Source organism: Plasmodium brasilianum (genome assembly GCF_023973825.1).
Source record: "Plasmodium brasilianum strain Bolivian I chromosome Unknown PB_00_01, whole genome shotgun sequence".
Classification (NCBI taxonomy): Eukaryota; Apicomplexa; class Aconoidasida; order Haemosporida; family Plasmodiidae; genus Plasmodium; species Plasmodium brasilianum.
Genome location: NW_027122924.1, coordinates 199,241 through 226,830, shown reverse-complemented (window position 1 = coordinate 226,830; position 27,590 = coordinate 199,241). Strand labels below are relative to the sequence as shown.

The 27,590-nt window shown below is 31.0% G+C and overlaps 6 protein-coding genes across 6 annotated transcripts; 4 read left to right on the top strand and 2 right to left on the bottom strand.

The window, feature by feature from the left end:
- Window positions 1–513: 513 nt before the first annotated feature.
- MKS88_000042 (26S proteasome regulatory subunit p55) lies at window positions 514–2,122 on the top strand (the record flags this gene model as incomplete). The annotated part of the gene is made up of 2 exons (XM_067219649.1): window positions 514–636; window positions 848–2,122. The coding sequence occupies 2 exons, from the start codon at window positions 514–516 to the stop codon at window positions 2,120–2,122; spliced, it is 1,398 nt and encodes a 465-aa protein (XP_067075931.1).
- A 1,933-nt stretch (window positions 2,123–4,055) lies between these two features.
- On the top strand, window positions 4,056–5,865 carry MKS88_000041 (tRNA pseudouridine synthase; the record flags this gene model as incomplete). Its single annotated transcript, XM_067219638.1, has 2 exons — window positions 4,056–4,183; window positions 4,332–5,865. The coding sequence occupies 2 exons, from the start codon at window positions 4,056–4,058 to the stop codon at window positions 5,863–5,865; spliced, it is 1,662 nt and encodes a 553-aa protein (XP_067075930.1).
- Window positions 5,866–6,728: 863 nt separating this feature from the next.
- MKS88_000040 (uncharacterized protein) lies at window positions 6,729–7,520 on the top strand (the record flags this gene model as incomplete). The annotated part of the gene is made up of 1 exon (XM_067219627.1): window positions 6,729–7,520. The coding sequence occupies one exon, from the start codon at window positions 6,729–6,731 to the stop codon at window positions 7,518–7,520; it is 792 nt and encodes a 263-aa protein (XP_067075929.1).
- Window positions 7,521–8,417: 897 nt separating this feature from the next.
- MKS88_000039 (serine/threonine protein phosphatase 8) lies at window positions 8,418–17,195 on the bottom strand (the record flags this gene model as incomplete). Its single annotated transcript, XM_067219616.1, has 2 exons — window positions 8,418–8,505; window positions 8,740–17,195. 2 exons carry the CDS (start codon window positions 17,193–17,195, stop codon window positions 8,418–8,420), a joined length of 8,544 nt encoding a protein of 2,847 aa, XP_067075928.1.
- A 2,984-nt stretch (window positions 17,196–20,179) lies between these two features.
- MKS88_000038 (peptidase) lies at window positions 20,180–23,395 on the bottom strand (the record flags this gene model as incomplete). The annotated part of the gene is made up of 1 exon (XM_067219605.1): window positions 20,180–23,395. The coding sequence occupies one exon, from the start codon at window positions 23,393–23,395 to the stop codon at window positions 20,180–20,182; it is 3,216 nt and encodes a 1,071-aa protein (XP_067075927.1).
- Window positions 23,396–23,438: 43 nt separating this feature from the next.
- MKS88_000037 (uncharacterized protein) lies at window positions 23,439–27,543 on the top strand (the record flags this gene model as incomplete). Its single annotated transcript, XM_067219594.1, has 8 exons — window positions 23,439–23,457; window positions 23,584–23,620; window positions 24,508–24,560; window positions 24,653–24,759; window positions 25,327–25,384; window positions 26,297–26,376; window positions 26,874–27,237; window positions 27,482–27,543. The coding sequence occupies 8 exons, from the start codon at window positions 23,439–23,441 to the stop codon at window positions 27,541–27,543; spliced, it is 780 nt and encodes a 259-aa protein (XP_067075926.1).
- Window positions 27,544–27,590: the final 47 nt, after the last annotated feature.

Genomic DNA, 27,590 nt, shown 5'->3' with positions numbered 1-27,590 from the left:
ATATTTTTTGATTTATGTTTATTTTAAAATTCCAATTTGAGGAAAATTGTAATAAATGTTTCGAAAGAGCAACTAATTAAAATATATGTCCCCCTATTTGACATTTTGTTAACTCAAGCCATACTACCTTACACCAGTTAAGAAGTGCAAACGTATGTATAAGTATATGGGCACGTACCTTCACAAGTTTATATGCATATATATACGTATGAGACTTACACGTGCATCCTACATATATACGTACGTGTAGTCCCATTACGTGTAAGGATATTTTTCGATTTTGAACCTGGACAACGTAAAACTGTGTACAACGCTCCATTTAACGTGTAAATTCTCATAGTACATACATGCATATATATACACCCCTGCACATACCTATCTGTGTACTGACTTGCATGTATATGGTAAACTTTGCAATATACACCCTCGCAAGCAGAGCACAAATAGCCTAAGTTTATAATTTTCAGTTCAAACGAAAAAACAAAAAACAAAAAACGAAAAACAAAGAACAAAATGGACGATAGTGCTGCTAAAATTATTGGAAATCATGACAGCCTTTTGACGGACCCAAGAATAGCTCAGGATTTTAGCGCTGAAACAGACGAGTTGCTGAGTAAGGCCGAGAATTGCTTTAAGGTATACAACACATACATGCTCCTCAGTCGCAATGCCGTTATGGTTTTTCCCCCATTTCATAATTTGTTATTGTTTCCGTTCATGTGTTCGTTCATATATTCGTGTGTGTATTCCTCTATGTAATCGCTTTTGTACATATTTTTTTACCATTTTCTTTTCTCTTTCCTCATTTTTCCTCCATTTTTGCCCCCGCACTATTCTCCGGATACAGGTAGGCGACTTCGAGCTAGTTATGGAGGAGCTCATTCTGCTGGAGAAGAAATGCAGGCAGTCGTACGACGGAGCATCGACGAGCAAGATTTGTTGTTTCATTTTAAATAAATACAAGCAAACGGAAAATTACGAAAAGGTGAGTGAGTACTTAGTTTTTTTTAATAAAAAAAGGGGTCAGTTAAAAAGAACTATAATTGATATGATAAATTTGTGTAAAAACTGGATTAACGAAATTGAGGATAAGGAAACAAAGTTAAATTTAATAAATACGTTATGTGCAATTAGTGAAGGAAAAATTTTTGTTGAGGTAGAGAGATCGGAAATAATAAAAATATTATCAAAAATTAAAGAGGATGATGGAAATATAGAAGAAGCTGCAAATATATTACAGGAGGTACAAGTAGAAACATTTATATCTATGGATAAAAGAGATAAAACAGTGTATATATTAGAACAAATGCGATTAGTATTATTAAGAAAGGATTATATTAGATGCCATGTTATAAGTAGGAAAATAAATCCATCCCTTTTAAATACAGATGAGTTTGCCGATTTGAAATTAACATATTATATGTATATGATTGAATATTACATTAATGAAGAGTCATATTCAGATGTAGCAACATGTTATGAAGAACGGTTTAATACAAATATTGTGTTAAATGATCCAAACCTTTGGATTAATGAACTTAAATGTTATATAATTTTTTTAGTTCTTTCACCATTTGATGAACAACAGAGTAAATTTTTAAATTTAGTTAAAATTGAAAAAAAAAAATTAAAAGAAATACCAATATTTGAACAAATTGTTAAAGATTTTATTAATCAAGATTTAATAGTATGGCCTTTATCATATCAAGAACACCTACTTAACTTTTTTATTTTTAATGATACAAAATTTGTGGGTGGACAAAATAGATGGAATTTATTTAAAAAAAAAGTAATGCATCATAATATTCATGTTATATCGAATTGTTATAATCAAATATCTTTAAATAGATTATCAGAACTCTTAAATGCAACTGTTGATGAGTCAGAAAGTTTATTGTCTGAACTCGTTTCAAATAAAATGCTAAGTTCTAAAATTGACAGATTACATGGGATTATAAAATTTGGACAAAAAAAAAATCCTGAAAATATATTAAATAATTGGTCTCCTCAAATTAATAAAATCTTAGATCTCCTGGAGGAATCATCTCACTTAATACAAAAGGAAAGGATGCTCCATGAAGCCAAAATTAAGCGGATGCAACTCGAGAATAAGAGAATCTGACTCTGCAGGCCCCTTTCGAGGATCGCACCGCGCCGCGCGGCACCAACATACATATATGTTTGTGTGTGCGTTTATATGAGCATGCACATGTACATGTGAACAGAGCGTGCCCTCCAAACCGCGCATTTACGCCTTCCCGAAATGTTCGTCCGTTCTACCACTCACAGTTGCTTTGAGCATAGGGACGTATTATGTGTTAAGATTTTATTTTCCATTTTCGTATAGCCAATTGGTCGCGCGTACATCCCAATAATAAGCAAATTTTTTTATATACATCATATATATGTTTATTTCATGTATGTTTATTTCATGTATGTTTATTTCATGTATGTTTATTTTATGTATGTTTATTTTATGTATGTTTATTTCATGTATGTTTATTTTATGTATGTTTATTTTATGTATGTTTATTTTATGTATGTTTATTTTATGTATGTTTATTTCATGTATGTTTATTTTATGTATGTTTATTTCATGTATGTTTATTTTATGTATGTTTATTTCATGTATGTTTATTTTATGTATGTTTATTTCATGTATGTTTATTTTATATATATTTATTTTATATATATTTATTTTATATATATTTATTTTATATATATTTATTTTATATATATTTATTTTATATATATTTATTTTATATATATTTATTTTATATATATTTATTTTATATATATTTATTTTATATATATTTATTTTATATATATTTATTTTATATATATTTATTTTATGCATTTTCGTATGCCTTTTTTATGTATTCATTCATTTAGTTATTTATTATATACATTCATTTCATGATTTTTTTTTTTTTTTTTTTGCCGTTTTTTCGTAAATTTCAATTTACACCATTTTACACGTACAAAAAGATATACTTCGATACCCTCGTGTATAGGTAAAAACTTGCACACATTTGTGAGCAGTTTTTGCCGCAAACATATTTAAATGGACAACAGGTCTAACTCTAAAAACGAATTTGCTGTATTTCTGCACAACTGTGTTGTGATACGTCATTATTGCATCGCATCTTATGTTTTTGTCGCACACCTATTTATATACATAACAAAAATGAGAACATAATTTCAAAAAATCATGGTCAGTTCTTCTCTTATCCCAAATGAAGAACATTCTTCTTCTCTTTTTATAAAAAATTAAAAAATCAAATGTTATATTTTCATTATTTGTACGATGCGAACATACATTAATGGGGAATGTTAATGACAATCCAGTGGTATGTTAATGCCTCTCTAATGACAAGCTAATAGCATCATAGTGGCATGCTGCAAAAAAAAAAAAAAAGGGAAGAATGCAAAAATATTGTTGAACAGAATGCAAAAATATTGTTGAACAGAATGCAAAAATAATGTTGAACAGAATGCAAAAATAATGCTGAACAGAATGCAAAAATAATGCTGAACAGAATGATGAACAGAATACGGGAAAGAACAAGCAGATTATCTTATAATAAAAAAATGCAAAAAAGTATTTTTCCCCCCTTTTTATTTATAATGTAAAAAATTTAAGATGCCTATTTTTTTTTTTTTTGCCAAAATTTTAAAATAATTACAATTTTTTTTCCTCGTTTTAATGTGTGTGTGGGGGGATAATTACCACTATGTTTTGCAAATCGACAAAATGGCATAGTAAAGAAGGGCCAATTCATACCAGTAGCTAGCTATGTAAAAAAAAGAAATAATAAATATAGTAAAATAAATATGTAAATAAATAAATAAAAAAACAAATAAATAAACAAATAAATAAACAAATAAATAAACAAATAAACAAACAAATAAACAAATAAATAAACAAATAAATAAACAAATAAACAAACAAATAAACAAATAAACAAATAAACAAATAAATAAACAAATAAACAAATAAATAAACAAATAAATAAATGAACGAATGGGTAAACGGCAAAACGAACAGGCACCAAATGGATGAGCGGCCAAATGAGAAGAAACCAAGTGGACGACCAAATAACGGGATAAATGGCGAAAACATTATTAAGGGAAGGGTCTTCATTGAAGCAAAATTATTCAGCTCGTATAAAAACAATGCTGGGTAATGCTGCGTAATGCTGCATAGTGCTGCCTAGTGATGCGTAATGGTAAGAGGCAAAGAAGCACATTAAAATGCTGAGCAGATATCTCCTTCTCTTATTATGTATTCTATACATACCCGCATACGTCTCTGCATATCATAAAAAAAGAAATAGCGCTTATCTTAACCTTCAGAATAACAGAAAAAAATTGAGCAAGGACACAAATACACGTGATAAATTTGTGAAGCGATATATGTCATGTTATGTAGCAATCCTTTTATTAAATTCTTCCATACCAATTCATTACAAGAATAAACGTAAACTATTTTACACAAATGAAAGTACTAGCACGGGGGATGGAAAAAAAAATGATAATTTGAAAAATTACAAAAATGAGGAGGACAGAACACTTGCTGGCAGAATGAGTATCTCCCTCCGTCACTACAAGAAGGACGACAATGATAAGAAAAATTTTCAAGAAACATCCCCAAATGTAAAGGATGATCCGTACAAAGCGCACGAAAAAAGCTTACCCGATCGAAGTAACATTGACGCTTCCGTTAATTTGAGCCAGGAGAATAATAATTCTGTCAAAAGAAAAACTCAAGGGAAAGAGGAGGAAAAGACTAAAAAGGAAAATATTAAAAAGGAAAGGAAAAATGACCTGAACAGAGCAAGAAAACCTGACAGTTCAGTATGGAATAATAACAATACGCATGATAAACGTCCGAATGTAAACTTCAATTTGAATATGAATTTGCACAATTCAGTGGATACGTATATAAACCAGTTCAACAATAAACTTCAAACAAGCAGTAGTAGAATATTGAGACTACCTCTTCCTAGTGAGAACAAAAAAAATAATAAAAATGAAGCAAGTATTGATGACATATTATATGGCGGCTTTCTGAACATTTACAAACCAGTAAATTTATATTCAATGAAAGTATGTGAGAGGGTTAAACACGTTTTAAAAAAGTACTTCTCTATGTTAAATCAAAAAAAAATAAATATAAAAGTGGGTCATGGGGGTACATTAGACCCTTTTGCTGAAGGAGTTTTAATGATAGGAGTACAAAAAGGAACTAAGAAATTAACAGATTTTTTAAAATGCTATAAAACTTACTTAGCCTTAGCCATCTTCGGTATTGAAACAGACACCTTAGACCGGGAAGGGAACATAACAAAAGTGAAGGAAGTGAAGTTAGGGTGTAGTGAGACAGAAGGTGGAGTGATGCATAGGAATGATTTTACAAGGGGTATGATGGGAAAGGATGCAGTTAAACATAGCGAAATTTACGAAGGTACCATTAGCAGGGGTAAAATCCTTGAAAACTTGAAAAATTTCACAGGGTGGACAAACCAGACGCCTCCACTGTATTCGGCCAAAAGGGTTAAGGGACTCAGACTGTATGAGTATGCAAGGAAAAATATTCCTGTGCATATTAAGTCAAGTAAAATTTACATAAGCTATATAAAATATTTAAACGAAATTGAACTTCCCTTTTTGGATTTTCAAATACATTGTTCAGGAGGTACATATATAAGAAGTCTTATACGAGACTTTGCTTATTCGTTAAAAAATTATGCCACATTAATTAAACTAATTAGAATTCAACAAAATGTATACTCGTATGCAGATGCATTGCATTATGACGATATAAATATAGATAATATCAAGAAGTATTTTATCAAGCTATAACTAAATCTTTTTCCCTTTTAAGTTTTTATATATATAATCTTTTTTATTATAAATTTTATCTATGCTTGCACGTATGCACAATGGCACACACATCCTTGTATTATTTCTATGCGTATTAACTATGTCCCTCTATCCCTTTTTTATGATATAAGTTAAATAAGCCTCTTATTTGTTTGTGCGCATGTGTGTATATTAGATAATATTACTTCATATTCAGTATATCTACTATAATGCCTTATAGTTCTCCTCTTTTTTATGGGTATGTAAAAGACCGTTTGAAAGTCTTACTTTACGTTCCCCTTTCTTGCTGTCAGTTAAAAGAAATTGCTCAAAATGGACAAAATGAACAAAATGAACAAAATGGACAAAATGTGCGAAATGTACAAAATGTGCGAAATGGACAAAATGTGCGAAATGTACAAAATGAACTAAATGCACAAAATAAAGTGAAAAATTAAGAAGGAATTAAAATTTTACAGAAAAGTTTCACAAAAAATAAAAAATTAAAAAAAATAAATAAAATAAAATAAAATAAAATAAAATAGATGGATGTACAAATAAATACACGAAATAGACGCATACACACTAGTCTAATTTTTTTTTTTTTTAAATACAAACATTTTTTTTGCCTTTGTGCATGTAAGGAGAATCATAATGCTATCGTACTTACATTTACGCTGCATATATATGTATATGTTTGCATGTACACATACAGCGTATATGAACATTTACGCTTCTGGACCTTTTCATCTGGTAAGAAGTACAATAGTCATATAAGAGTTTCAAGATAAAAGCAAGGACAGTAATAGCAATAGAAATAGCGACAGCAGTAGCGGTAACGAAAAGATAATTCACAAAGTACGATGGTGAAGATAGGAAAGAAACTGAAAGGGTTTGACGAAGGAATAAAGAGACTAGACACACACAAAGATAGAGAAATAGAGGAGGAAGAAAAAACGAAAATATCGTATAAAGGGAATAAATACGGAAGTGGGAAGTTCAGTAGAAAGACAGTAGAACAGACTAGGGAACATCCAACTGAATACCCAAGTGAAAATAATGACGCTTTATACCTAGTAGAGGAAAGCATATTGGTTAAGAAAAAGTACAATGATCCGAGTTTTTATTTAGAAAGGAACAGTACGTCTGCTTTTTTGGTTCTCCTATTATACAAAATATTGATAATCAAACCAGATAATATCATCGAATTTATACTTAAAGAATTAGAATGTTTGCTAAAAGATAAATTTGAAAAAAGCAAGAAATTTAATAATATTAGTGACAATAACAATATCCGCACAGTAACTAGCGAAAGGCATAAAGACGACGCTAAAAATTTTATTGGTAAAAAATTCCACTTAACAGAACCAAAATCTACGTACTTAGAAAAATATAAATTTTTCCAAGGGGAACGTTTTCTCAGCTTAGATAATTTATTGGAAGCTGTAAATTTTATTAAAATAGAAAATTCCGATCAAGTATATTTCAACAGCTTATTAAAAATTATAAAACATTTTGAAAATTCACAAAATAAGGATGAACTCTTAAAGGAAAATATACAACTTAATGATAGTATACCACTTAACAAGGCAATACACTTAACCAAAACCTTTTACATCAACTATTTTCATAGCATTGTGCCCAATACGACTTAATTAAACATTCGTTTGAAGCTACTTCTTTTTTTATTTGGTAAAATATGCTATTTCCATTTACACCCTGTTTAAGCGTGTTATTACGTGAAAATTTGCGCACATATTTTATTTTTATTTAATTTTTTTTTTTTTTTTTTTTTTTTCCTGAACATGCAAGATAAATGTGTCAAGAACATTTTTAACAAATTTACTTTTCGCCTTTTTAAAAAAAAAAAAAAAAAACAAAAAATTAAGCATAACAAGCAACTCATGAACTTGTATAGATGATAGGTGGCTTTTAACGACAAGTCCCGTTTTAGTAACTCCTTGTCAAATTTTGCAATATCTATGATGTTAATTTTTTTTTTTTTTTAATGTAAAATAAAAATTATCACCTGAACAGGTTAAGGAAATTCTAATACAATTAGCTACTTGCACCTGCGTTAAGGTTGCGTGGGTGTTTTCCCTTCGTATATTAATGTCACTGTATACGTAAAAAAAAAAACGAAATAACAAAAAAAAGAAAGAACAAAAAAACGAAATAACAAAAAAAAGAAAGAACAAAAAAACGAAACAACAAAAAAAAGAAAGAACAAAAAAAAGAAAGAACAAAAAAACGAAATAACAAAAAAACGATATAACAAAAAAACGAAATAACAAAAAAACGATATAACAAAAAAACGAAATAACAAAACGAAATAACAAAAAAAAGAAAGAACAAAAAAACGAAAAACAAAAAAAAGAAAGGACAAAAAAACGAAAAACAAAAAAATGGCGCAACAAAAGGTGGGCAAAGATTGACAAAAACTGATAAAAAATTAAGGAAAATATAACAAAAACATTTTCAAAACAATTCTCACTAAATAAGTGCACAGTGCGCGCGAAAAATGCAGAAGGGCAAAATTAAAGAATAATAATTTATGAACTGTCCATTATTTCCAGGCTTTTTTGGGAGGAAATTTTTGTCTGTGGTTTTGGGTCAGGGGGCAAACACTGCATCTGCAACCTAAAAATGAGAAAAAAAAGAAAAAAAAAAAAAAGAAGGATCGTAAAATGTGCGCATATTCGTATAAACATGAGCATAACCTATGGCAGCATAATAGCATGATTCATAAATATTCATGCACATGAAATCGCACACCCGTTGCGAGACCTTTGCAAAGTAAAGCACTGAATTTTATTTTATTTTTTTATTTTTGTTTATTTATTTATTTTTTTTTTTATTGTTGTATTATCTCACTTATTTAAGGGCTCTTTTGTGTTGTTGTCTCTTCTTAAACTGCGTAACATGGCCGAGTTACTCTCTCTCTTAACTTCTTTCGAATACGTTTCTTTTTTTAATTTGGCTCTGTTTGTTAAGCCCAAGTCTGGAGGCATCATGTAATCTAGAGATTTTCCCATAAATTCGTTAATTGCACTCATGCAATTTATATTGTTCATATTTTCAATATCCTTATTATCATTCATGAAACTCAAACTTTGTTCATTTAATGAAGAAATTAATTTTGAATAGTACATGTTTTTTAAATTGTCCTGACTTCTTTTAATTTCATTATCATCCTTTTTTTCATAAAATATATTATCACTATTTTCTTCATAATTTTTATCATTCTTAAAAAATTCATTAATAATAGCATTTGTATTAACTCTACTGTTTGAGTTATTCGCATTTGCATGTGTCATTCGCCCTTCTATTTCATCATAATTATCTTGCTTCTTACTACCATGGTCATTTATTAAATTGTTTATACAAATTTCATAGTCATCATAATCGTCTTCATATCTTTCATCTTCTATATCAAATATGTTTGTAAAGCTCCTATTAATGTTCTCATAGTCATGATGTACGCTGCTGTTCATATGACGTGTTTCAACACTGTTGACATCCTTTTCGTCGTTGCTATCATTTTTCGCTTCATCATTATCATCCATTTTTAATTCATCATTACTATCCTTTTTAACCATAATGTTACTATCCATTTTAACCATAATGTTACTATCCTTTTTAACGTCTTTCAGACAGTCATTTTTACAATGGTCCCTCACGTCAGCCTCTTTTTTCCCCTCTACTACTCTATAACCATAATTTCCACTTTCCATAAACTGATATAACTCATCTTTACTTTTCTCTTGTTCATGTTTACTATTCAGACTTGTGTCATGAATGAAGGTAATATTTTCTTTTTCACTAATTCCTTTTTTTATATCAGTTAAATTCATATCTTCGTTGCTTTTTGTCTCTCTGAACCTTTTTGTAAGTCTCCTACTATTTATCTCACTCAGGATATTATCGCACTGGTTACTAATATTATGGCTATTATTATTGCTATTATTATTACTATTATTATTACTATTATTATTGCTATTATTATTACTATTATTATTGCTATTATTATTACTATTATTATTGCTATTATTATTACTATTATTATTGCTATTATCATCATCATCATTCTGCACCTTCGCACCTTGTCCACTCGTATCATAACTAAACATTTTACCTTCTCCAAATTTATAATTTTGCAAATAGTTCTTATGCGTAAAATATAATTCTTTGCCGTCTATGTGACCTCCTATATTCTCTGAATCATCAAATGGACCAACCACGTCAGCAAGGTCAACCATATTAGCCATATCAACCATATGCACGGCACTCCTTCCTCTGCCTATTAACTTATCCACACCTTCTTTAAAGGTATACTTCTTATTTGCATTATGCACGTGTTCATGTTTTTCTGTTTCTCTACAGTCCTCTCTAACACACGTTGTCTTCTTATCATCACTATAAAAATCGCATTTAACATAATCGCCTCTAAATTTTAAAAGTTGTGTCATAGGGTTTTCCAAACAATGCCGTCCATCTGACTGGACCTCGTTAATGGGCTTATGACCACTACTGACAGTGTCTGTATTTTTCTCTCGGCTAATATGCAAATGACCAATTTTATCTGGACAAATTTGCGACTCATCAATTTTCGATCGACCAATTTCCCTTTTGCTACTTCCCTCTTCACGTACCATGCCACCAAGCTGATCGCTCCGAAGAGAGTTCCTTCTCGATTCGGTGCGAAGTGAACTATCCAAAAACCTCCTTTGTTTTACACCTACCTCCTCGCACTTCAATATTTGATTAAAGATGATTATATTTTTGTTCTTCTTCACAATGAATGCATTGGAAGCGTTGTTCATATATTTATTGCAATAGTTTCTTGATGAAAACAATGTTAAAATTTTCCTGTTGAATGAATATTTATATCCTTCATGAACACATTCATGTCCTCTTATAATCATCTTTAGTTTATTATTTTTCAAAAATTCTGCTAATCTATGTTTACCAAACTTGAAAGTAATTTTGCCTCTACTAGATGGAATTATATCATCCTTGGGACATTGCTTTTTTAAAAAAAATATATCATGATCATCCTCATAATTTATTGGGTCCGACCACAGCGTGTCGATTATGATTTTCTTCTCCCCTTCACTACTAATACTGCTGCTTCCATTCCCATTCCTTCCATCATTACGTCCATTCGAATCAATCTCCTGGGATACGACAATTGGTTTTTTAATATTAGAGTAATCACTTATACTCTGCACACTGTTTCCTATACCTCCATGAATACATAAAATATGATTGTCAACTAAAATGGAGAGAGGTAAAAACTCAATAGCGTCATTAATTCGATTAAACAATTCATACGAATGAGCATTTATTACCTTATCTTGATAATTAATTAACCCTAGAAATTTAAAATTTTTCCTCATTTTCTCTTCTATATCTTTGTAAAAGCCATATATATAGTTGAATAACCTATCTTCGTGATTCCCCCTCAATAAATATATATGATTTGGAAAAAGAATTTTAAGACTGAACAATAGACATATCACCTCCAGCGAGTGATCGCCTCTGTTTATATAATTACCCAAAAATATATACTTCACATCGTCATCATTGTACCTGCCGTTATTGCAACTACTGCCGTTAGTTTTACTGTTCTTTTCACTCCTATTTGTAGCACCACCCCTTACACAGCCAACATCACTTCTCTCATTCACATCCCACTGATCAGACTTCCAACCAGGTACACCACTTTCAAAGTTAGTCAAATCAAAAGAGCTAATCATCTCATTCGACTTGTCGTGAAGCGGCCAATTATACTTATTGAAGAAGTCTATAACATCAAATAAATTTCCATGTATATCTCCAAAAATCTTACATGGTAAATTTACATGCTCTAATGTATTTTCTAATTTAAACAACTTAGCTACTTCATCACACAGTAAAAGAATATCATTATAAGAGCATATTTGAAATATTTCGAAGTAGTAGCTATATTTTTCTTTATTCTTCCCATAACAAATATTATAAAACGTTGTAAATACTTTAAATGCGACATCTTGATTTAGTGTAAATAATCTCTCATCTTGTATATATTTTTCTCGATACGTTTTTACTATATCTCGTAGACGGTCATACTTTGCACTCATAGTATTTGTTTCCGCATATATTGTACGCTTATTCTTATTATTACGTTCACTCTTACTTTCATTCTTATTACCATCCATACTTTCATCCTTACTTTCATTCTTATTACCATCCATACTTTCATCCTTACTTTCATTCTTATTACGATCCTTACTTTCATTCTTATTACCATCCTTACTTTCATTCTCATTCCTATTCTTATTCCACACCCGGTCAACATTATCCTTATTTCCAAAATGAGGAGGTGGTTCATTATACATACCAGGACTTGGAATATATGCATCAAAAACATTATTCCCATTTGTTGTGCTTACTTTACCCATGTGGTACCCACCCCCATCAAGTCGCTCATCATACCTCGTTTTATTCATGTTACTGCGACCCCCATTCATAATGCACCTTTCGTAGTTACTCTTCTGCCCATTGTTTCCATCCCAAACCATATCACTCTTCTTTGTGCTGTCATAATGATTAGCTCCTTTGAGGCCTCCATTCTTATTCAAGTTCATATATATGCAATCTGCTTCATATGCTGACACAACTGCACCTGAATTATGTCCGTCTATGTACTTCCCTGCATTTTGCTCTTCTGTACTCAATGAAGCTTTACTTTCATTTGATATGTAAGCATTATGTCCATAATTTTCGTAAATACCGCTATCCTTCCTTTTAAAAATAAATCCATTTACACTGTTTGCATTACACTGTTGACCTATGCTAAATTTATAACGATTATCTTTTAACTCGTTGCAAAGTTTCATATCACAGTTAGACTTTATGTTTATCGTGCTGTTCAGATCGCTTCCGTTATCCACACTATTCATCTGATTTGAGCGTTCATTTAAGCTAATGCCGCTAATACAGCCAATATCCCTAGTACTTCCAGTGCCCCTAGTGCCGCTTCTATCCCCCTCGTGCGATGAACTAGAAATGTAATATGCTCCACTTTCCTTGCTAGACTCATCATTCAAATCCCTATTGTTATTCGCCTTTTCCGTATAATCAACTAAATGTACAATATTCTCCATCGCATTGTTATTGTCCACTTCATTCTCATTAAATGAATCTATCATATCCTTTTCATTCCAATTGCTATCCTTATGATCAATGGAAAATACAACTGCATCAGTTTGATTCACTTCCAATGGTGTTGCTTCATTTTTACCAAACATGTCAACATTTGTAGTAACACTATTCGTGTTATTGTTATCATTTATGCTCTTCTCTTTCAGTAAATCCCTTTCCACCTTGTCATCCCCTCCATGGGTACATGTTACATCCATAGTTCCTTCATCCTGTAAATATGCTTCCTTTTGTACACACGATTCATGCCCGTTAAGAAGGGATGTACCCTTCTTCTCTACTCCATTGTTACATATATCGTTAATACATTCATTCATATTATTCATACTCGTATTTTTGTCATCCTCGCAGCTACCGAAACTGTAAGCGTTACCTCCTGGATCGGTGTGTCTTACACTTTTACCATTCGAATAATTTGCTTCCTTCTCCCCCTCCGTATCCCCAATATGTCCTACTTCCAAACTGCAGTTGTATTCCTCTTTCTTTACGGTGCACAAGTCTTCAAACAGTGCCATGTGGTAGTTACCATCCCCCTGTGTGATATATTTTTCTTCATACTGGTTAGAATTCTGTTCATCAAAATGAATTATGCCCCCTTTTTGATTTTCCGTAGGTATATCATTCGCTTCTTCTATCTTATGGTTCAACAATATATGCTCATTGCTTGATGGACCATTACCACTTTGCAAAACATTGTCATGAAACACATCTTCCTGAATATGGGACATATGGGGCATATCCGGAATAGACGCAATAGCTGCAGAAACCCCTATATCGGGAATACTCTTTACCCTATCCGCTGTGGTGAGTGTTTCCCCCTTATTGACATAAGAACTATGGTGCTGATGCAGTTCCTTGTTCCTCCCTGCAGTTATAATAAAAAAACTTTCATTATTGTTTATGTACTCTTCCGACACTATATTAGCTGCATAAGTGTGCAGAAAATATTTCTTAACAATATTAGCCATATCATAGTTAGATCTAAGTAGATTAGTAGTTCCCTCAATTGTTCTCGTTAAAACTAAACTATAGAAGTAGTCATAACTAATCTTTTTGCAATCTTTCATTATCTTATCCCTTTCAGCAATGACAAAATTTTTTAGTTTTCTTTTATCATTCCTTAATTTTATATATTGAAAATTTTTTGATAATTCATATATATGATATAGAAATACAAGCATTTCTTTATCACTTAAGTACCCATCTCTGTCAATATCATATGCACGAAATATTAACTGATGACGTAATTTCCCAGTATCATCCTCTATGTCGTTTGCCATTTGAGGACTACATGCTAACATGCCAATAAGAAAATCTGTCTGAGTAATTTGATAACGTTTCCCTCTATCTAAACAATTAAACATGAACAAAACTATTTTTTCTGAAGAGAAAATGTTTTTATATTTTTTAAAAATTAATTTAAAATTTTTCAATGATATAAGATTAGGATACTCGGTATGACCATACTCATTAAATAAATATTTTAAAAATATAAGCTTCTCTATTATTTTGTTATTTCTTTCTTCAGATAATTCATCAATAATGTTTTTCATAACTTCAGTTATGTCACTGTCGTTATTCTCGAGTAAGAAATTTTCAAATATGCTCCTATTACTACCATAAACGTCAAAAAGGAGGTTAAATAGTCCGTGTGTTTCCATCTTTACATTTTCGTTATACGAAGAAATGATATTTTTCATTAATTTGTTGTGCGACATCCATTCGGTAAACTCTCTTTTGGCCCCGCTTCTTCCTTCACTTCTTCCCTCGCTTCTTCCTTCACTTCTTCCCTCGCTTCTTCCTTCACTTCTTCCCTCGCTTCTGCCTCCACATCTACCTTCGTTTATGCCTTCACATCTACCTTCGTTTATGCCTTCACTTCTACCTTCGTTTATGCCTTCACTTCTACCTTCGTTTATGCCTTCACTTCTACCTTCGTTTATGCCTTCACTTCTACCTTCGTTTATGCCCTCCTCCTTTTCAACTCCTTTATCCTCCTCACTCAGAACGATATGCATGTCTTCAATACTTGTAAGTTCGGGATATAATACTGCATTTCTGCTTTTCCATACCTCCTCTTCTTCACTTTTTACCAATATCTCCTTGCTAGTTCCCTTATCTGTGCTTTTTCCCCAGGTGCTGCCTGACCCTACTTCATCACTCTGTCCACATCCAACCGTGTTACCCGAACCTGTGAAACCTGCGCAATCTGAGTTACGAGCAGTGCAGTTGGTACGGCTTGTGCAACTGGTGCACTTAGTACAACTGCTTCTTCCACATGCTTTGCTCGTTTTCCATTTCATCTGATATGAACAACTATGAACCCTCTCATTAAAGAGTCCCCTTCTTCCATCCCAGGGAATGATACCCGGAATGAACGAATCATTATTATGATCCCAGTTGTTGCTGCTGTTATTGCCGTTATTCCCATTACTATTACATCTTTTCCCAACATTACTACCACTTCTATTGTTCTTAGTAGGGACGTCATCACCCCTCAGTAATTTCTCATTTTCCATATTACTTATCACGCAGCTGCTATTACGATGGTAGGCACTTGGTGGAATGGGGATAGCACTACAACTAGGACCCTTTACTACCTTGTAATGATATTCAGACGTTTTGTTAAATCGACCATTTCGACAAGTGCTTCCATTTAACAAAGTAACTTTCTCTAACTTTAGCTGAGACTCTTTGACTGATTTTCCTTGTTTATCAGGTTGCATTAATCTAACAACATCGTATCCCCTAAAAGGAGTACTATTATTTTTACAATGCATAGTAGTAGGGACAGAATAATTTACTTCCTTAACAATATCATCATTCTTTCTTTCTACAAATGGATGTATAATACCCTTATGTGTATTCCCTTCATATAAATCCTTGTATATACCGCTAACATAACTCACGTTGTCATACCAATTGTGCTTATTATTTTTCTGAACAACCAAATTTTTGTTCATGTTAAAATTGTTGTCAGGAGGTATATGCTCAAGAGAATTATGTCTACTATTCAATGGTGCTCTTTTGAACGCAAGAACAGAGTACTTCCTTGTTCCTCCTTTCAAACTAGCGCAGTTTCCCCCATACACAATGCTGCTTGTGCTTCTGAAGCTATTATTCCATTCGTTATCATTGCATCTATCGTAGTGATTATCATAGAGTCTATTGTAGTGCCTATTGTAGTAAATTTCGCAATTATTACCGTTTCGTCTATCATCTTTATTATTGTACGTATGACTGTAGTTATTTCCGTAGCTATTACTCTGACTATTTCTATGATTATTGATGTGACTACTACTATGGATTTTGTTATAGCCTATGTTATAATGACTATTCGCGGAAGTACCCATGGCAGAAGCAGTACGCCACTCTCGAAATTTTCGTACTCCTATGTTTCTAATATCATCTTTCATACCAGTATTCCCTATTACATTGTTTGCCCCTATGTTCATATGCACATCTTTATTTATGTATGCACTATCTAAATGATAAATCAATGGAACAGTTCCATCTCCTGTATTCAAGGTGTTATATTGATATGTCTGTAAACTATCTACACTATTTTTGTAATGTGGATGTTTCATATTCACATGGTGATATAGACCAGGTGACGGATCTAATATAAAATCGCTATAGTTATTATTATTATTATTATTACTATTAGTATTACTATTATTATTGCTATTATTATTACTATTAGTATTACTATTATTATTGCTATTATTATTACTATTAGTATTACTATTATTATTACTATTAGTATTACTATTATTATTACTATTAGTATTACTATTATTATTACTATTAGTATTACTATGAGTATTACTATTAGTATTACTATGAGTATTACTATTAGTATTACTATTATTATTACTATTATTATTACTATTGTTTTTTCTATTACTGTTACTATTTTTATTGCTATTGTTGATAATACTACTACTATTCCTATGTTCTATGTTATACGGTTTAAAAGACCCTAACTCGACTGTACTATAATTATTTAAGGATTTTGTCAGAACAGCTCCTCTTTCTCCTATCGATTTGTTGTTGAAAAAAAAGTCACTATTTAATTTATTCTGACCATGTTCATATTCATTCATATACATGTTATTTCTCTTCATTTCTTTTTTATATTTCCAATAATTTTTTTTGCCTTTATAATGGGCTACTATATATGTGTCTTACTTGTAAATACATTTAATTAGTATAGCTAACAAGCATCTGTCTATCAAAGCAATACATACACATGCACAAAAAAAAAAAAAAAAAAAAAAAGTTAAGCAGTATGAAATAAAAGTGAGAAAAAATGAGAAAGAGTGAAAGAAGGTAAAATTACTCTCTAACGATATAACAGTAGTGCCACTTGTTCTGTGCTATATCATCTTTCATTATGAACATGTGAAAAGAAGGTTAAGAAATTAAATGGAAAATGACGTAACTAGCTGTGTGGTAAGCCAATAAGCGAAGTGATAATAAAGCGAAGAAAAAAAAAAAAAAAAAAAAAAAAATTAGCAGCTTTAACATACAAAAGCTTAGAGTCTAAACGTCTTAACGTCATAACGTCCAAACTTCTGATCACCTTAACGTGTTAATGTTTTATTTTTTAAAATTGGTGAATTCAAAATGCAAATACGTGTAAAGGCCAGAAATACTCATAAACAGTTATCCCATCTTTCACTTGTTTACTCAAGTGGCAAATTTTATTCTGCATTTTTGTGCTTTCCTCTACTGCAATTTTTTACTCAGCTCCACTCTGTTTCTCTTTTGTAACTGCTGATGTTACTGCTATTGCTACTTCTTATGCTTTTTTTTTAACACAAAATGCGGAGTTAAATTTCCCCTTCAACAAAATTATGTTTAACACATATTTCCTTTTTTAAAAAAAAAAAAAAAAAAAAAAAGATTTTTAAATAGTTAACAAAGTATACAAACAATGAATTAGTGTGTTAAAATAATTGCTTAATCGTAAGCATTAGTCTTCTAAAAACGAGTTGTTCCACAGGGAGGAAGTGACAAAACAGGTAAACAAAATGGGAAAAAATGAAAATAAAACGAAAAAAAAGAAAAGAAATGGAATTAAAACTAAAAAAAAAAGAAAAGAAATGGAATTAAAACTAAAAAAAAAAGTAAAAAAAGAAAAAAAAAATAAAAAAAACAAAAATAAGTAAAAAAAAAAAAATGGAAACAAATGGAAAAAATGCAAAAAATGGAAACATGGAAAAAATGCAAAAAATGGAAACATGGAAAATATGCAAAAAATGGAAACATGGAAAATATGCAAAAAATGGAAACATGGAAAAAATTGGAAAAAATGGAAATAAATATATCGTTTAACACTGAAAGACATTTAGAAAATACTTTGGATCCTCGAAGAGGAATGAACAATTGTTGCACTGCTCACAAGTACTATTATATTTTGTTTTTCTATTTAATGCTTTTTCCGTACGCGCATAGGCAAGTATGGGAGTAGCATGTTCGCTTGTATGTATACATTTATCCATGTGTACACGTATATACATATACACTTATATACATACATACATAAACGTTTACGTATATAATTTATTCCTCCCCCACATCCAAATATTTAAAGCTGATTATCAAAAACCTCGTTGCCTTTTTTCAAAATGCATTTATGTGCACTGTCATTTGGGGTATAAATTTTGTTCCTATCCTTTTTTCGTATTTTTCCGCACCCTGCTTATGAAAACGTGTACATTCAAAAAAAAAAAAAAAAAAAAAAAAAAAAAAAAAATATACTATTAAATACATTGTATACAAAGAGAATGTACATTATTACGTTCTTTCTCTGACTTGTTCACCTCCTCCTTTCTTCATCTTTTATGAATGAAAAAGTGCGCAAAAAGGGAAAAAAAAATGTACACTATATTGTATATATTCTATATATATATATACACTCATATATAAATATATTAAAATTTATAAAAATTGTCCTCTTTGCACCCCCCTAACTGCATATCGCATAAACGGACAAAGGTCCCTTTAAAATAGAAAAAATTACAACCAATGGTTACAAACTTCTCATATTATTTTATTTTTTTTTTTTTTAAATCATAATTTTCGCCTTTTTAATGTTCTTTTTTGTTTTAAAGCCAAAAAAGTTATGTTATGCACACACAAAAAAAAAATAAGAAAATAAAAAAATAAGAAAATAAAATAAAAAAAACAAATATATATATACATATACACAAAAATAATGAAAATTGTGAATATACGTTAAGATACACAAAAATTCGTAAAAATGTATAAGAATACATAAATAGTAAAATAATGGGAATTCTTATATGGACAACTACTAACATAACGATGCGTATTAAAAGAAAGTAGATATAACACACAATCATGCACACCCATACAACGTTAAAACAAAAAAAAATAATAAATCCGTTCAGCAAATTTCAAGAGATGTACATTCCCAAAATGGTGCACTCGTAGTTGCCCTTAACAAACGGTTCAAATAAGTTTGGAGACAGTAGTGGCACTAAAACCAGTAAGAAATGCATTTTCGTGCGAAATGTGGGATGTAACATAGCAAATGGGACAAGGGGGAGGGGGCAATTTATAAGCACGTACATATGTATTAATGTATTAACGTATTAACGTATTAACGTACTAACGTATTAACGTATTAACGTACTAACGTATTAACGTATTAACGTATTAACGTATTAACGTATTAACGTATTAACGTATTAACGTATTAACGTATTAACGTACTAACGTATTAACGTATTAACGTATTAACGTATTAACGTATTAACGTATTAACGTATTAACGTATTAACGTATTAACGTATTAACGTATTAACGTACTAACGTATTAACGTACTAACGTATTAACGTATTAACGTACTAACGTATTAACGTATTAACGTATTAACGTATTAACGTATTAACGTATTAACGTATTAACGTACTAACGTATTAACGTACTAACGTATTAACGTATTAACGTACTAACGTATTAACGTATTAACGTATTAACGTATTAACGTATTAACGTATTAATGTATTTATGCATGTGCGGTCGCCCCCGACCAATTCTACGTTGTCAAACATACGTTCCCCCCTTTTGGATTTCATGTCAACGCGACGACATTTTCGCAACATGCACCGACCTTCGGTAGAAGTAGTACGATTGTATATCGAGTATAAGTAAAAAAATGAGTATTAGTAGAAAGATATAAAAACGAGAAGATAATGATTCACACTTTTTTGTTTGATCATTTAAGGTATAGAAATACCAAATAGAACAATCAGGATCAATACAGATATTTAAAGCAGGTTCATAAAACTGATCTCCTATACATTCTGCTTTTTTTGTACATTTATCATCTGACCAATGAAAATTTTTTTTATTTGCAAATCCTACACGAAAATTATATTGATCAACTACAACATAAAAATTGTTTAATACATATGTCCCAAACTTAATCAACGGTTTCGTTGTCCTTCCGCTGTTCTCGCTAGTCACCCCTTCGTGTATATCCGGAATGACACACAAGTAATTGTCATTTATGCTGTTCTCGTTAATGATGAGATTGTCCAGGGGGATGAGTATCTCCTGCATGTTAGTTTTTGAGCCACTAGCGCTACGACTTCTAACCTTAAACATGTCTACGTCTTCGCTGCATACATTGTTATCACTCACAACATCGTTGTCAGAGAAGTAAAACTTTAGAACAGGAAGTGGTCTGTTTTTCTCATCCACTGAACACATTCGAGGGATCGAATCCTCATCAAATACTACATCAACTTTATTCTTTGGTACGCACCTTTCATCATTCTTATTAACTGGTAAGTACTCCATTAAACTTAGCCAATACATTTTTGGTAGTACTAGACACTTACTAGTTAAGTCTATAATACCTTGCCAATTGCTACTATACTTTCCAAATATATTTTTATTACATACTTGTAAATTATATATAGTAAACTGCATAAAGGAATCCGAAAATATTCCGCCCCGTTCTCTCGATTCTGCCCATTTTATTTCGCCATATTCTTTTTTGTAATCTCCTATGTGAATTTCCGACCTGCACAAAGGGGGGTCATCCCCCACACTCCCCTCATTGCTGCCATTACCACTACCACTACTGCTATTATCACTACTACTAGTACCACTTCTACTCTTTTCTGTTTCTATTCTCATGTTATCTTTACCATTACTCCCCTCAACGCTTCCTTCTCCAGGTAATTTCCCCCCCTCCGCTTTATCTTTGTACATGTTAACTTTTTCGGCTTCTCCCTCTTCTCCCACTCCCACTCCAACTTTGACTACTGCTGCTTCTTTTTCCCCTTTCTTCTTATCTCCCACTCCCACATCCTCACCTTTCGCGCCAGTCATAACCCGGGTATCCCCTGCATCAATAAGACCTTGAGTACATATATTTCCCATTATTTTTTCCTTTTTATGAAGATCTTCCATCATGTGTGTAAAATGAAAAACTTCCCTCTTGCTACTACTCGGAGCATCTACATGAACGAATTTCTTTATAGCATTTTCTGGTAAATTAATATCAATAGCGAACAAGGAGTTATGTTTTTCGATGATATTATTCCATGCACTTGTGTTCCTACAACTTAATTCTTTGCCCGCAATACCGAAAATACCATCCGTGTCTTTGAACAAACTCCAGTTGTTATAACGCGACAAATCAATGACTAACTTAATGTCCGCATTTTCGAAAAAGGTTCCATCCGCGCCTGGTTCTGATGCAGTTTCTGATACGTCTGCTCCTCTTTCTGATAAAGCTTCTGATACGTCTGCTCCTCTTTCTGATGCTACTTCTAATGCTCCCTCTGGTTCTACTTTTGATGCTCCTTCGATGAATGCGTTATCACCGCCCATTCTTCCCCTCACGTCTGCACTTCCACTCCTGCTCGACAACTGCAAATCTAAAATATCTACGTCATCAGACCCTTCCACATGACTTTCGCTAAATTTTAAAGAATCATAATACACATTAGGATATGCTGCCTTACTATCAATATTTAAATTGCTATCATTGTAACATTCATACGGTTTAGATAAAATAGCAGGTAAACATAATAAATCGTTATTACACCAAGTTGCATTTCTAGAAATATTAGGATTGTAACAACTCTTCTTTTCATCATCCTTATAACATGCTTGGGAGTCTTTCATAAAAACATATATTCCTTCTAGTCTGCTATTTATGGATAATTTTAAAACCTGTTCACCTACTTTTACATTTGTGTACAAATTTTTATTTTCAGTCATATAAACATTTAGTATTGTAGCCGAGAAATTACTTTTACTACTCACTAATTTTTGTTTACTCTGAGTGCTGCTCATCTCTTCCTTTTCCTCAATCATTTTCTTTTTTTTAAGCCCATCACAAGGACCTTCCTTACCAACACTTCCATCCGTACCTTTTCCGCTTTCAATTCTACTGCTTATCCTATCTTTAGAACCATCCTTATGAATGGTATAATTATTCATATTATCTACTTTCCTTCCTTCACTTTTTAATTTTACATCTTTATTTGACGAGATGAACGTATGTATAACTGTATTTTCTTCTCCATTTAACGCATATTCTCCCTTCCCATGAAGGTTAAAATTCGCTGACAGTTTTTTCTTACGTTTTTCACCTTCACCTTCATCAATGTTTCTATCTCTATTTTTAATTTCCTTTATTTTTTGCTCTCCTCCTTTCTTGTAGTCTTTATCTACACCATCCTTAAGACTACCATTTCGTTGTAACACCTTTTCCTTTTCCTTCATACCTGTGAGGGTGTATTCTGCAGGAAGAAAAACTTGACTTTTTTCATGGAAATTGGTATAATGGTCCGTAGCCGGGTCCAGTTCTTCCTCTCCCCTTGACAAGTTCTTACCATTTTTTGGTAAATAATTATTTTCGCTATTTTGGTTATACTCCCTTGTTTCGTTATTCTCATTATTCTCCTTTTTTTCCTTTTTCATTTCTTCCTCTTTACTGCTACTAACAAACTCTGGGGAGCTCTTACCCTGCAAATTCTCCCTGTCGTTCGACTTACTTAGAGAGCCATCATCATATCTGATATTGTTGTTTTTGTGTTTGTTGATGTTGTTACTGTTACTGTTGTTGTTGCTACTACTGCTACTACTGCTACTGCTGCTACTACTGCTACTACTGCTACTGCTGCTACTACTGCCATTATGTTTTCCCTCACTTTTACTGTCCACACTACTTATATCTCTACCTCCTGATTCTAATGCGAATAGGAGCAATAGGAATAGTAGTAGGAGTGATATTATGAAACGCCGATTGCATTTTGCGTTTTTTAAAGCCATCAACTTAGCACACATTCATAAAAAAAAAAAAAAAAAAAAAATTATGCAAATTCGGCGGTTACGTTAAGACTTTATACATCTGCGCTTGTTTTTTTAATTACTCGCCTTTTTGCCTTTTTTTATACTCTTATGATGTTATACTTTTATAACGTTATACTTTTTTTTTTTTTTTTTTTTCTTTTTTCTAGCTACTTTAAGGGTTGACTTGAAAAAAAAAAGAAATAAGTAAGACTCGGTTTAGAGGTGAAAACTGGTTCACATTTTTCTTGACGGGGGAATTTTGAATATACATACGTACGCACATACATATATATATATATATATACAATTCGTAGAAATGTATATTTAACGTATACAAATGCGTATAAACGTATAAAATTATTTATAAATATATATGATGTACATGTTCCCCGTTTGCAAACTCCTTGCTAGCTAATTTTTTTCGTTCAAATTTGTATTTTCCTTTTTAGTTCGTTCACGCTTTGAACATTCAACACTCAAGGCATTAAAAGAACAAAATATTTTTTTTGAGCACTACATAATATTATTATTATACGTGAAACATTCCTTTCTTATTTCGTTTCTTATTTTGTTTCTTATTTCGTTTCTTATTTTGTTTCTTATTTCGTTTCTTATTTTGTTTCTTATTTCGTTTCTTATTTTGTTTCTTATTTCGTTTCTTATTTTGTTTCGTATTTTGTTTCGTATTTTCTTTTTTTTTCTTTTTTTTTTTTTTTTTTGTTTATGACAATAGTCATGTAATAGTAAAAATGACGAACTTGAATTTTTTTGCCCTTTCACCTTGCTCCTTTCTCCTTTGCGAATTTTTTTTTTTTACCCTTCTGCTTTGATATATTTTTTGCATATATACAAATGTATGGATATTATATATATATATATATAATTTATATGCATGTATGTTTTTATGCGTGTATGTTTTTATGCGTGTATGTTTTTATGCATGTATGTTTTTATGCATGTATGTTTTTATGTATGTATGTATGTATGTATGTATATATTAATGTTTATCTATTATTGCATAACTTGCGAGTCTTTTTTTTTTTTTCTTTCCTTCTCCCCCTTCTTAATATTCTTGTAACATTTTACACAAGCTTTATCGGATCGTATGATGACATGTTGCGAAATATAGCTTGGTTAATCCGAAGTGAAAAAAAATTAAAATTTTGTTATTGCATATATTCAAGTACTTACATATTTTGTACAACATGAAATTACTTTTTTGATAAAATCGTGTAGGAAATAACGAACTTTGCAAAAAGGAAAGAATTGAAAAACAAAAAGAAGAAAGAAGAAAGAAGAAAGAAGAAAGAAGAACGAAGAAAGAAAAAAAAGATACTGAACGTGTTAGGTGCAATTCATTTTATACATTTTTTTATCCTTTTATTTAATGCAAAACTGTGTGGTTCATAGGTGGTCATTTGGCTATTTGTTTTTTGTTTTTTGTTTTTTAATAGTGTATACATATTTTCCCCCTTTGATAATTCATATGAGCAATATGTCGTACATTGGTGTAAGGTCCCCTTCCATCCATATCTCCAACCGAAATAAAAAAAAAAAAAATCGAGTGAACAATGAAACAACTAAACTACATTGTGTTGAAAGACATCATTTATTTGTTATGCACATGAATTTAAATCTAGTTGCATTATGTTGAAAATTAAACAATTTTTTTTTTTTTTTTTTTTTAAAAAAAGAAAAATATTTTCCTCCGCGAATGAGTATGTTTACATGTACCTTTGCATAAATATATGAATATACATATATACCTATGTATATAAGTACGTATGTACGTAAAACAAAGCCTCTTGAGGACCTTTCTGAGGATACTTTTTCCCGTGTACATACACATGCGTGTATTGTATACTCCTGTTTTGGTTTTTTTTCCCCTTTCATTTATTCCCCTTTTGTAGTTTATCCATCGAACTCTTTATCTATTAAGTAATTCAACGAAAGATGGTATAAACCATGGTATACAAAAAGTACATTACATGAATATATTGCCATGCAAACTTAAATTTTTTATTTATTCATTTGTAATTCTTAGTGCAAACTTGTACACTAAAGCAACAAAAGTTTACGCAAAGAAATAGTGAAAAGAACTTTGTTTTGGTCCTAAAATATTTAAACATATTTTCCCTTTCCATCCAACACTTTCTCTTTCCTCTTTTGATAAAAACTAATTTTTAAAATTTTTGGGCCTTATAACTTTGTCAATACCTTTTAGTTATTCTTTCAGTTACCCACTCTGTTTATAATTTATCCCTCCATCCCCCCTTATACTGTCTTTTTTTTTTTTTTTTTTGCCTCATCATTTGTTTAGTCACTTACTTCCTCACTTGTTTAGTCGCTTACTTCCTCACTTGTTTAGTCGCTTACTTCCTCATTTGTTTAGTCGCTTACTTCCTCACTTGTTTAGTGGATTTCTCCTTCTCTTACTGCTTTCTCATCCGAATAATCGCAACTGCACTTAGATATCACGGGGACTGTTAATAATGCCGATATTAATGAAAAGAAAAATTCTAAATAAAAAAAAAATGTACCTACGAAGATGTAAACCAGCATATGAACTCTAATATACAACAAATTTGGGAATAAACTAAAATTTGGTGTTATGTTCTCTCTGTTCATTATGTTCATTTTATTTCGTTACTCATACTTATTTTATTTTGTTCCCCACGTTCATTTTATTTAGTTCCTCACGTTCATTTTGTTTCGTTCCTCATGCGTATTTTATTTCGTTCCTCATGCGTATTTTATTTCGTTCCTCATGCGTATTTTATTTCGTTCCTCATGCGTATTTTATTTCGTTCCTCATACGTATTTTATTTCGTTCCTCATGCTCATTATATTTCGTTCATTTTGTCTTCTTCACTTTCACAGGGTTTTACCGCAACTCATGTGTAAAGTCGGTACTCTTAAGCAATAACAGGTTAAATAAAAAAAGCACTCCTCCTTCGTATGTGATATATTCACACCGGTGCACATATGTATATATCTGCATATATGCATACATATCCTTATATATGCACTAGCATACTTACCCCTACGTTCGTTTCGTTTTGTGTACCCACATGATATATACAACCTACTTACAACTTTGCACTACTTTCTGTTTTTTATGCACATAATTCTTCTGAGTAGTTACAAAGATGGAGAAGATATTAGTATTGAAAAAAGGCTAATTGTTATAAATGAAAAAAAATTGGAAAAAACAAAACTGAAGAAAAGATAATTGAAGAAAAGATAATTGCAGAAAAACTGAAAAAAAAATAGAAAATAAAAAAAAATACAAAAAGCTATAAACCACAAAATAAAAAGCACTCTGTGCACCCGAAGGAAAACTACACATTATATATAAACGCAAACAAGATACAATGGAAACTTTTTCCTTTCCACTCCTCTTCCTTTCTTTGCATTTATTTATTATTTCTTTTTTCCCTTTTCTCTTTACTCACAGGCTATGCTAATGATGAAGAACTGCTTCTACTTTATGCATAACGAAAAAATTTATAGAAAACAGGTTAAGAGGTATAGCTTTTATAAAAAAATAAAAAATAATAAAAAGCAACTTTATTCAAGAGCAATTACAGCTGTAATGTCAATGAATATCAGTTGGACATTATATGAAGATCTTTTAAGTGAACTAAAAAAATATATAAACAATGAACACAGGAATATAGAACAAGAAATTATTCCAAACACAGATAAGTATACTGATGAGTATATATATGACACAATTGAACAATTTTTTAAATTAGTCTTAACTATGATTTGTAAAAAACGTTTATTTATGCTATTTTATGAACTAAATGAAAGATCGGGTATGCCTATAATCTGTTATCCACGGCTTACGCGTTATTTAAAGGGTTTACATAGTAGTTCATTTTTTGATATTCTATTTTAAATAATTATGGATATAAAAAATACAATTTTACTTTATTTATACAAATACTTCTTACATGTATGATACAGTCACGAGGAAATGAAGAAAATTGAAAATAAAGGAACAAAACAGAAAAAAATTGAGATATATAAAGGAATATGGAGAAATGTCGATGGCTGTAGAAACATTTGAAAACAGACAATGTGCACCGTACAACAATTATGATAAGGCAAATGATGAATAACTTTTAAAAAAAAAAAAAAAAAAAAAGCGTTACTGCAACTTATTACT